This window comes from Gadus morhua, chromosome 18 (genome assembly GCF_902167405.1).
Source record: "Gadus morhua chromosome 18, gadMor3.0, whole genome shotgun sequence".
Taxonomy (NCBI): Eukaryota; Metazoa; Chordata; class Actinopteri; order Gadiformes; family Gadidae; genus Gadus; species Gadus morhua.
The window spans coordinates 9963539-9975101 of NC_044065.1; the positions used below are offsets into that span (position 1 = coordinate 9963539).

The window sequence follows — 11563 nt, forward strand, 5'->3', positions numbered from 1 at the left end:
GCTCAGCGTATGGGAGCTAATCACGCCGTCCCTGGCCCGAATCCCAGCCAGGCTTTTTACACCTAAATCCAACCTTGGTCACTCATTGGATGGTTTCATTCCTTCAGTGGTAGTGGATGAGGTGCATCAATCCCTTATGAAAAGCCCTTTGAGGGCCTTGATGAGAGCTATATAAATGCAGTTATTTACGATCATCATCATCATTAACCTGCTTAAGGCCTATAGTTCACTATAGGCCTTTTAGATTTAAGATTTAACTTAACTAAATAGGCAGAGTTCAGCTAATGATAGTGTTTAATGAACAATGTAGTCTGGGAGCACTGATGCATACGTAGACAAGGTGCGGTTCCACAATAAGGCATTCAATCGAAAAGTCTGACCCGGAGTACGGCAGAAGTTGGATGGACGGCGATCGATGCGAGAATAGGGCATACGTAAAGTGGAAAAAAAAGAAAAAGGGAGCTCCGACCCGTGGGAGAGGGGAGGCGGTATGACCCCGATCCGTCTGGCAGAGAGCCACCCTCACGGAAGTAATGACGGCGGACCAGGCAAATAATAAATGCCCTTCTGTCTCGAACGTCAGCATCCAGCAGCGGGCTGAGAGCATCTCCAGGGAGAGTGCAGCCTGTGTGTGTGTGTGTTTGGAGGAACACACACACACACACACACACACACACACACACACACACTTTAGTGGGGCGTGGATGAACGCCGCCGTCGGCCCGCGTTACCTGCTGGTGCAGCGTCCTCATGTCGGCGGCGTCCCGCAGGTCGCCCTGCCGCAGCCGCCGCAGCTCGTCGCAGGCCTGCGTGCTGTGGCCGTGCTCCCGCAGCAGCTGCATGTTGTCCAGCCGCAGCGCCTCCGTCTCCTCCTTCAGCTGGGCCTGCTCGCTCGCCAGCCGGCCGTGCAGTGTGCTGCGGGGAGGGGGGAAAGAGTTAGCCAGAGGGGGCTGACGCCCGACTGAAGCAGGGGTAGGGTGGGGGCGGTAGAGGCAAAGATCCAACACTGGCAGAGCTGAACAGAAAACAGCAATGCATGTTGTACGCACTACCCTGAGCGAGAAGGCTTACGGTGCCAGAATATGTAGTTATATAATCGTACCTGTTGTCAACAAGTGGCTAGTTTAACCAAGCACCGCATCATTGAGGCACAAAATGAAAAAAAAAAAAACATTCATTCAGCATAAAAAAAGGCTTTCATTTGCATAGGGACGACGCATTCTGTCAGTATGGACTATTAATCATGCTGAGAGGGTTTGCCAAAACATTGTACGCGCGCGATATAGTCCTCTTGTGGGACTTTATGCTCATGGGCCGGTCACTTCCATTCATTGCGTATGCGGCAAACTGGGGAGAGTATCTGTGTCTGTATTTATCTCCTCTGTGTCCAAGTTCCCGTCAGCTGAACTTAGACCGCTTTAAACAATATAGGTCCTGAGTACAGTTACTTGTGACCAAGCAGATCAACAATCAAATGCAAATATGTGGGTTTTATAACTTGTGTAAATATAAAATGTTCCATCAGTCCATAAAGATCATGGTCCTGAGCATGACATACTTCCATGACTATATGTTTTTATAGGAGACAACATGATTTTGTTGCACCAAGGGATAGCAGCATGGAAAGTCTGTACGTTTCCACAGCGATGGCGGCATTGTATAGACTGAAACCTAGAAACTCCATCCTGTAGGTTGTACCCAGAGTTAGCACGTGGCGGCGTCACATATCACCCACAGCGACCGCAAACGAACAAATGGTGTCACATGACTTCGAGAGGATGGGCGAAAGAGTAGTGCGTTTGTTTAAATGTACCATCCGGAATATGTTCCAGCCGGCGGGCAATGCACATGATTCGAGTAACTCACAGAGAACGGTGCCTTGAAGTGAATGGGAAGGCACCAACAGCATACCGGGGGGGGGGGGGGGGGAAAGAGAGAGCGAGCGAGAGCGAGAGCAAGAGCGAGAGCGAGAGAGAGAGGGCGGCAAACGGCGAATAAACACTTTTTTCTAATTCCTGAGATGTACCGGCAGGGCCGTGGAGGGGCGAGAGGCTTAAACCATTGTAATAATCCTCTCGCGTCTGTGTGTCTGTGTGTCTGCGTGGCCGCCAGCTGTTTGGTGGGCTCCTCTGCAGGGAGCAGAGGGCAGAGGCCGCGGCTAAACCGCGCTAACGCCTGCTCTTGAGTGATAGTAGCATTGATAGCGGGTCGGCGAAGGTCGGCGGCATTAGTAGCACAGATGCCTCTCGCGGAGTGTGGCGTGGCGTGCCCGCTGTCGGCGAGCTAATGATGATTATGGAGCACGCCATCACGTCGGATGCTGCCCCCTCCCACACCTTCAGGATTGGACAGGAGCAGACTTACAAGGGGGGTAAGTGCGTTTCTGTCCGCTGGTTTTAATCTCGCAGATCCAGCCTTTCCGTGTACTAGGGAAAAGCTGGGACCTGGCGTTGATTACTGTCACGGCCCGCCTGCTTATGAGGAAGAGGACTTGATTGACAAGCAAGAACGAATGACTCTACTTTGAGAAGAACAGGCGCATGCTGAAAAAAAATTGATTTACGAAATAATTTATGTATACCAGCGCAATGAATAAACCTCAGAATGTTGATATAAGAATAAACCGGATTTACCCACGTCACGCCGGAGCTAGGGCTACATATCTTTGAATGAAAGGGCTGACGGCCAATGAGAATCGTGTCTTGGGTTTCTTCTAGAAGCTGCAAAGAATAACTTGCTGTATGTATCAAACATCAGGACGAGTAACCATGTGACGCAGTGGAAATTAACAGAAGAGGCCGAGACAAATTTGCTCATCTGTGCCGTGTGTGTTGGTTCAAGGGACAGCTGGGACTGTACTTAGGCCAGTGCCAAGGGCTGCTTTATCGGTTTTTGGTTGGTGATGAAACAGACAATTATTGTGGCACAGTTTTGCTTTGACGACCCGTGACTAAAATGAACCGATGGACCTGCACAAAGGCTTCTCCTTCCACGGCAGTATTGGGAAATCTGATCTCTACAGGGGAGAACCAGATCCAGGTTAAACTCCCGCGGGCTACCGTTGAACGTGAACACAAGTGAGATGCAACAACAACAGAGGCACGAAAACAACAACAGGGCTTAGCCAATAAAGAATTCAGGAAGCTATTGCATTGGCATCTGTGGTAGCTTTTTATCCCCCTTAAATAATAATAGTGCTAAAAAAGTGCTAATTTCGTGTTTAGCACTTTTGCTTAATGTGCAAAGGCAAATAAAGAATCTTCTCCTTCTACTCACTGGTAGAAATCTGCCTTCTTCACGGCCTCCTCACATCTCTTGAGGGTGGAGCTGTGCTGGTTCTGAAGGGACTGCAGGTCCGCCATGGCCTTCATGCACTGCATCTTGAGGCGTTCGTAGTCCTGGCCCGACCTGGAGTGGGGTCTGGACCCGAGGACGACGGGAGGGAAGAGTGGGTCAAAAACAGGGCAATGTGTTTTTAAGAACAAACAAAAAACAATTGAAGATTTCAGGAGGCCACAAGGGGAGAGAGATGGAAGCGTAGCGGCGATAAAAGCACGCTCAGCTGGGAGTAGGGGAAAGGAGAAGAGGGGAGCCATTAAAATGACCTGTTTAACCTCCACCCCCCCTCCCTTGTTTTAGAGTGGAACACGCTCGGGGAACACTTCCTCCAACCACTTAGGCTTTCTCTCTTTTTGCTGCTCTTAAAATCTTCAGTGGGCAGGAGTGCCTCGACCCATTTCAGGGTAGAATTGGGGTCACGGTGCGTTCCCACAAAACTTTTCTTTCTTTCAAGGCAGATCCTCTTCCAAGAAAAACAAGCAAAAGAGTCAAAACAACAAAGACAGGCGGGTTCCGGTACGGCACCTGCAGTCGTCAAAGGTGGTCCCGGGCGAGGAGAGGGCCAGCCTCTTGCGCAGGTCATCCCGCTCCCGGGTCACCTGCTTCAGCTGGAACAGCACCGTCTCCATGTTCTCCCGCGTGAGGACGCCGTGGATCTCCGTGTGGCTGGGCGGCGGCGAGGAGGCTGGGGTGGGCGTACCTGTGGGTGTCAGCACGTCACTGGGGCAAGGAGGGTGTGTGTGTGTGGGGGGGGGGGGGGGGGGGGGGGGGGGGGGTTGGAGGGTGTTGGGTAGGGGTACAGCCTCCTCGCTACTCACTCAAGGCTTCAATCGCATGGAGGCGTCTCGTCGTCTTAGGATCTCGTCGCATGTAAAAGACAAGACTGTCCCGGGCTTGGCTTTGTCTGAGTTACGTGTCAGTACGTGCAGTGTGGTCGCAAATTAGCCTTGGTTAGAAGCCATATGTGTAGTGCAACCGTGTCTTGTTTTTCTTTAAAGCCGTCGTCATGTTTTCTGCAAAAACATGCAGAATTGCCCCACGGTTGCGAGGTGCGCAAACCAAACCCTTACCCTGAACATTTTTGCTAAACAAACAAAAAGGGAGTGTATTTCACCGCAAATGTCATCATCATGCCGTGAGGAATCAGTTTAATCATTGCAAAAGCATCGTCAGCATAACTTCTCGTGGGAGCGAATGGGAATGTGGTAACTGGGAAATGCTTGCTTTAATATCGTACTTTATTAACTTATAAACGGCGACCGGTGGTTTCCGTGACAGGGACACTCACCCAGGCTGCTGAGGGAGCTACTGCTCTCCGAGTCCGACGGCATTGTGGACAAGACACTGTAGGTGGAGCCTGGAGAAGGGGGATTTTGGGGGGGGGGGGTGAGAGGGGAGAACACAAAAACATCAAAGTCAGTCACCAAGTCTGCAAAACAAGTGACTCCTGAATTACAGACCAGCGAGTACCTCTGGCATTGTAGTGGCACATCAAGGCAGCAGCGAGTGGCTAGGGTTACGCAAAGGGAGGATTTAGCCCGGCAGTCAAAGAGGGCCGGTCCAGGGGAATAATAAAAGGTGGGACTTTCCCCTCCATCCCCTCCACCTCCTCCCTCCCTCCCTCCCCCTCAGCGACCCAGGGATGACAGCCCCGTGGGCCCTGGCTGCAGTGTGTGGCTAATTATCAGCAGGCAGGGCGGCGTAAACGTAGCCGGTCTGGGGCCCCCAGAAGAGTCAGGCCAGTCCAAGAGGTGCTTCTTTTCATCTCCGCTGACAACGCCACACACTCCCACCACCACTGAACCCCCCCCCCCCCCCCCCCCCCCCCCCCCCGCTTCTACACCACCACCACCACCACCACCAACACCACCACCCACCACCCCCCTTCTGGAAGCCCCTCTTTCTTTTGTCGCCTAATACACGATTAACTGTTCAGGAATTACAGCAAGGATGAAACCATACAGGGGAAGAAAAATAACCCAAAAATATGAGTGATGAGGAGAGTATGCATCGCTACACACAGTGCCAAGCATCACAATCTGGAGAGGAAAACAACTGTTTCTGGGATGCTTTTTACTTGTTCCGGTCCATCAATTGTAGCCATGAATTTCAGGAGATCAAATGAAAAAGGAATGGTGTCAATGCTTGAACTCCTTTATGGTGTGTGGACCCAGGGTACTACGAATACGGGATGAAGAGTCTAAACAAGACGCCAGTTTCCATCCGGCGTCACACACACACACACACACACACACACACACACACACACACACACACACACACACACACACACACACACACACACACACACACACACACACACACACACACACACACACACACACACACACACACCAGCTGATCCGCCCGGTTAAATCACAAACTCCCACCCTTGATATAAGTCCTGACGCGCCACCTACAAAAAAAATAAACAGCACCATGACAAACGATCCCATTTACCAGCATCTCAACACTCCTAAATCAATCCCATGCTGGCAGTGTTCCAGCAAGCTACAAAAAAAAAAAAAAAAAGGGGGAGACTGTGTGTTTGATTAAAACTGGAGGGAACCCAGCTAAAATGGCTTGCCCCTCCATTGCTTTCCCATCGTTGCGGGGCTGAAAGAAGGAAAAAAAGAAAAAGAAAAAAAAAGAGGGGGAGAGAGAGTGATGTGCCTCAGGAACCGTGGCATCCCATGGATCAAGCCCTCTTTGTTCTGGCCCGGGCTTAAGTTTCCCATGGGTCTTGTTTGAGCAGAGAGACGCCGTGTGTCACAATGGGCCGAGAGGTTCGCCACGCCGTGGCCCGCTCTCCCTACTTTCCTGGAAGTCATGGGACCTGGGGCTGAGCTGTGGTGGGCCGCCTCGCTCCCTCTCCCCTCTCACACACTCGGCTCACCCATGTCACTATGGGGGCGGGGGGTAGGGGTTGCTGATCGCTTTAGCGCCAGTCAGCAGGCTGTGCAATGCTGCAGACTCCAGACTTGTAGACTTGAGTTTTGGCGCAACGCTATGACAACAGGGCATTTCCTATTTTTCTAACCTAGGCGATTAACCGGTGTGACAGACACACCTCCTCTCGCCTTCGGAAATGATAAGCTTGTTTTGCAGACGGTCTGAGAGACCAGTTCAAGAGGAAAGACAGGACTTGGCTGGGGGAAACTGTTTTTTCTTGTCCGGCGTGCAGCCAGAAACAGCAGCGCAGCGGAGCCTCAAACGGATGACGTCACACCTGCTGAGTGACACCGCCTTCTCGGCTCCTCTCCATAATAAATAAGAGACAAGCCTGCGGCTGTCGTTGAACCAACCGGGTCACCCAATGCCGGCTGCTAATGAGTTGAATTAGAAGGACGCACAAGACGTTACTGCATGTAGTGTCGTAGCGATGAATCACACCGAAAAAAATTAAGTGCTAACTTGCAAAGGGCAGTTAGTAAAAGGAAATTCCAAAGCCAACATTAAAAAGTCACTGCGCAGACAGAGGTGACTGATTAGGCCTTCCTTTGAGGCCGGCCAAAGCAAACTCTACTGAGGACTGCCGGCAACCGCTGTGTGGAGGTTATAGCGCCAGAGTCCCTTTTAATCTGAGAGTTAGGTCGTTTAAAGATTCATTCCATGATTTCTTTGGAAACTCTCTCTCCCTCATTCAGAAAAGAAAATCTAGGATGAAGCTTGTTTTGTTTGTTTGTAATCCGAAAGGTGTAGTCATGTATCTGCGGCACATGAAGCAGGCATGAACTGACCACAAGTGAGGCATGACCAACACCCTTCTGATGTATCTCCTCAGCTTGCCATTGCTCTGAATTCTTCGACAGAGCTCAAAAATAAACAAAAAAGTAACTACTTACGAGCTTTCGGGTTACGGTCAATACATACGAAAAGGCATAATTGTATTTTTTTACGAAAACCAAGACCGATGATTTCAACCAGCTCTCCCCTGTCAAACACGAGTTATTCAACATGACATGAATCAGCTTCCCGTGTCTGTGACCGTGTGTGTGTACGTGCGTGCGTGCGTGTAAGTGTCTCATCCTGAAACTTCATCTGAGAAAGAGAGTTGCGTTGCTCACTCAACTTCTCTCGTCGTGTGACGCGACCGGTCCATACAGGTTGAACTTTGAAAGCTGACCAACTGTCAAGCTCTAGCCCCTTTCCACAGAACCAGGTTGGTGTCACCTAGCCTGGCTCTGCCCGCCTAAGTACTTCCTCTCAATTAGAATTTCCCTACAGTAATAGCTGGGTCTGCGGTATGTTAGTGGGTTATCTCAGTCTAAATTTCTCTGCGTCCAATCAGCGAACAGAGGAAGTGACTGAGAACAATGACGTTAAAGTCAGCTCTCGTTGACGGACATCTTCACGCACGGTGTTTGGTTTGTTTACAGCCTGCGCGCAAAGTGATTCCCGGCCAAACGTTAGCGATTGGTTATGGCAGATCCAGAGTGGCACTAGGCAAATCCAATAGTTTTAAACTTCAACAGACACCCGCCTTCAAGTGAGTGAACGTTTGTCAATTGAGTAGGTCCAGACTCTCTGTGCAAATGAAATGAAGTACGAGAGTCTGGTAGGACCAGGCTAGGTGTCACCTGGGGAGTAGCTGGTTATGACACACAGAGGCGGAGGGCTGAGGAGGCACGCTGGCTAAATCAAGCTACTGTTGTCTTGAAGACAAGGCCCTCGTTACAATGCCGAGAGGGAGCAGTGGAGGAACCAGTCTGTCGGGTCTGGCGGCGGCGGTGTACATGCCCTGTTGTAACACCAGCTCAGCCCTGGAGGAAGCTTCACAAGCCACGGTGGACTGCGCCAAGTAGACTGCACCACATCACGTCGATCGACACGATAAAAGCCTGCTCAGATATGAAGCATGCTCAGATCATACAGGGGGTACACCTATACAAGAACATGCCTACCTAGATATACATATTGCTTTCCGTTTCAACGGGAAGAGGGAAAACAATGCTGCCAATTAATAACCCGGTAGAAGTGAGGTTGAAAGTAACTAGGTTCAAAAGTTAAACATTGACCAACGTTCATGCTGCAGTTTTTATGGTTTTATGATAATGTTACAAAAAAGGCCAGATATTGACAACTGACACAAAAAGAGGCAGGGCAGAACAGCTGGAAACTGTCAGCTCATGGATGATGGTGACGTGACTGCATGGCATGGGGGCGAGGCCGATGCCAACACAAACTAGCCATGTAAATCTGGCTTTTGAAATGCAAATGTAGTGCGTGGAAGTGTAGTTTAGCACTACACCAGTGACCACTGCACCATAATGCTGCTTCATAATGTTGGGTCTCTCTTGGTGTCCATGTGTAAAGTGCGAATGTGTGTATGGGATATGCCATGTGAAGCAAAAGGTAATCCACCACCTAATGTGGACAATACAGTTATTACAACTGTATTGCCAACATTGCTAACACAAGTGGGTGGTATAAAAATTGTACAGCAGGAGTATTTTGACAAATGTACTCAGCCGGACACATGCTATATTGTGTGTGGCACAATTATTGACATTGTGATTGAGTGTCGTAAAAATTTGAATTGAGGATGTGTCATTGGAGGAGTACGGATAAAGAAGGAGCAACTCAGACCTCTGAGTCGTGGCAGGGTAGACAACGAGAGGCAGGGTTATCGAACCCATCCAAAAGGACTGTATGGGAATGGGACGAGCCACTTTCATGAACAGAGAAGAAACAGTACCCCCAAATTACAGCCAATGTGGGGTGGAGTAAACAACCCAAAATAGAATTCTCCCCCCCCCCTCGAGGGTGACACACACACACACACACACACACACACACACACACACACACACACACACACACACACACACACACACACACACACACACACACACACACACCTTTGTTATGTATTTCCTCAGTCTTCTCTGGTTATCTTGAACCTTTTGTAAAAACTGTATCAAAAAGTTATGCCACAATGTACTCTAACCTCGCTGGCTAACTCCGGCTTGAGAAGAAGAATGATGGTGAAAACCGACACTCAAACAGACTCTTCACACAGTGTACACCGAAACGTTTTTCTATCTTTTGCTTTTCCCTGAACCATTTGAAAAGACTAGTCATACTTTTAGTAAACAATACAGTAATACTGTGCTAGAAATGGTTTACAACTGCGGTTATGGTAGCACCCCCATCGTTCAGCTCAAAGCAAACGTACACCACATTGAGTTCCCTGTTTAATCCATTAGCCTAAATATGTTTAACACAAAAAACACGCCTGTGCTTCTAGGGAAAAGGAGAAAACACAGGAGTGAGTTCAAATTGGCATTAAGTCACATGATTTCACACACACACACACACACACACACACACACACACACACACACACACACACACACACACACACACACACACACACACACACACACACACCTTGCCTAAAGGGAGGCGCAGCTCTTTATCAAGGTGTCCCATTTGTCAATGTTGGGAAAGATGGGGCAAGATCAGAGGGGAATGAAAGCATGTGTGGATGAAAAATGAAACTGAATCAAGTCAAAAGATAGAACTGGTTTCGCAGCAATGACTTGCCGATTAAATTGCTATGCAAGATGTCATGCATACGATTATGTCATGCAATTAAATAAAAAAGGACTGCTTCTCACCAGAAATGTGATCGACAGGTCCAGTGCCATTAAACAGAACAGAACTCAGGTGAGGGTGGGTCTTCTCCAGAGCCGTGCACAGATCTCGGAAATGGTCTCTCTCTTTACTTATCAGCATCTTCAAGAGAAGGTCTACCTTCTCCGAGTTTGAGGTACAGTTGTGCTCCAATTCGTAACGTTCCGATTGGCTGAGAGTGCCAGAATGTGCCAAAACACCCACCACAGCGTCTGCATCGGTTATTGACTCCATTAAGTTCTGGTAACATTTCTCCAACAACTCCTTGTGTTTGGACTCCATTTCAGCCCGCTTCTCTCGCGTCAGGAGCTGGTCGCTGAGAAACAAATGCGTGATCAAATTCTTCCCGAGCATAAAGTTCACTCGGGAGTGCTGGAAGTCCGTGAGAACGAGCTGCAAAGCCTTTCTGGGATGGTTTTCAACGCGAAGCGCAGCAGACACAAGTAGCCATATTTGTTGCCAAACGCTGGCTGAACTAAGAAATGGCAATACATTTTCCGTGAGCGTGTTTAGTCCTACTGTTAGTCCTCCTGGCGTAGACGCTCAGCGTTGAAGCGGTCCTCTTTACATTTCCCCCAAAGAAAACGACCTTCCTTTTGAATTAAGTTTTTCCTACATGTTGCAAACTGTACCAACTCTTTGGTAGTCTTTTCTGTGTGCCTACAAACTCCGCCATGGCTCACTATTTTAGCAGCTGTAGCTCCCAACCAATAGTATTCCAGCAGCTGTAGCTTTCGACCAATCCGATCTCCGTGCAATGGCCATGTAAGGTAAAAGGGGGCGTATCGTTGAGCGTATCGCACCTGGTTTATCTACAAAAACTTTAGGTTAGTAAATCAATATTATATTTACGTAAGAACACTTTTACATGTTATTATGCATTGGTTGTTCTTAAGTCGTTGAGTTCATTATTCATAGACTACGACTAAATGTAGGCTAGGATCCTACAAACGGATTAACGAGATATAATAATGGGATGAATTCATTTTCTTTTGAATAAATTGCTTTAGGATAAATATTTTTTCATTATTTCTAAACATGGAAATGCTTGTAGGCGATGAACCTGGTAAGAACAAATTAACACAGCACAATGTCCTCTTCCACGTCTGAGTGCTGCACTGTAAGCTTTTCTTCTGCTCTATATTTTAATCCATCAGATCCCAAAGGAAGATGACGTTACATCTGCTGACTATGGGATTCACACACGAAACTGGCTGGGTTGGACCATAGAAGAAAACATTACACGACTAGCCCCTAAGAATGGTTTAACAGACTCAAGAGATGTAGAAAAATGTAGATATGTCAAATAGCTTTATTTATAATAATTAAAAACAATATTTGTAGAGCACCTTTTTAAAACAATGTTTGAAGAGAGCTTTGTCAGGCCAAATAAAAGCAAGGTGGCCTTAAACCAGTTATTAAGATGTTATATAAGATTAATTTGCTATAAATGCTATTAAATGGTATGCTTGCTTTACAAGGCAAATGTATGAATATCCCATAAGCATACCCATGGACACGTGCATGCATTGCTATGCGGAGGTAAGAAGAGGATAGTGGTACTATCTGCTCCACGAATCCCGTT

The 11563-nt window shown here is 48.3% G+C and overlaps 1 protein-coding gene across 5 annotated transcripts in view; it reads right to left on the reverse strand.

Annotated features, from left to right (window-relative positions):
* LOC115530789 (disks large homolog 5) overlaps window positions 1-10678 on the reverse strand; it is a 36591-nt gene extending 25913 nt beyond the window's left edge. For 2 of the 5 annotated variants that reach the window (XM_030339552.1, XM_030339551.1), the window contains exons 1-5: window positions 9963-10678; window positions 4628-4696; window positions 3865-4039; window positions 3277-3420; window positions 732-915 (exon numbers count right to left, since the gene is read on the reverse strand). In XM_030339552.1, the coding sequence (XP_030195412.1) occupies window positions 732-915; window positions 3277-3420; window positions 3865-4039; window positions 4628-4696; window positions 9963-10332 (942 nt within the window). In that variant the 5' untranslated portion in view covers window positions 10333-10678. Of the gene's footprint in view, window positions 1-731; window positions 916-3276; window positions 3421-3864; window positions 4040-4627; window positions 4697-4809; window positions 4847-9962 lie in introns of those variants that run through there. The other 3 variants (XM_030339553.1, XM_030339556.1, XM_030339555.1) reach the window with 3 other exon arrangements.
* Between the last annotated feature and the right edge of the window lie 885 nt (window positions 10679-11563).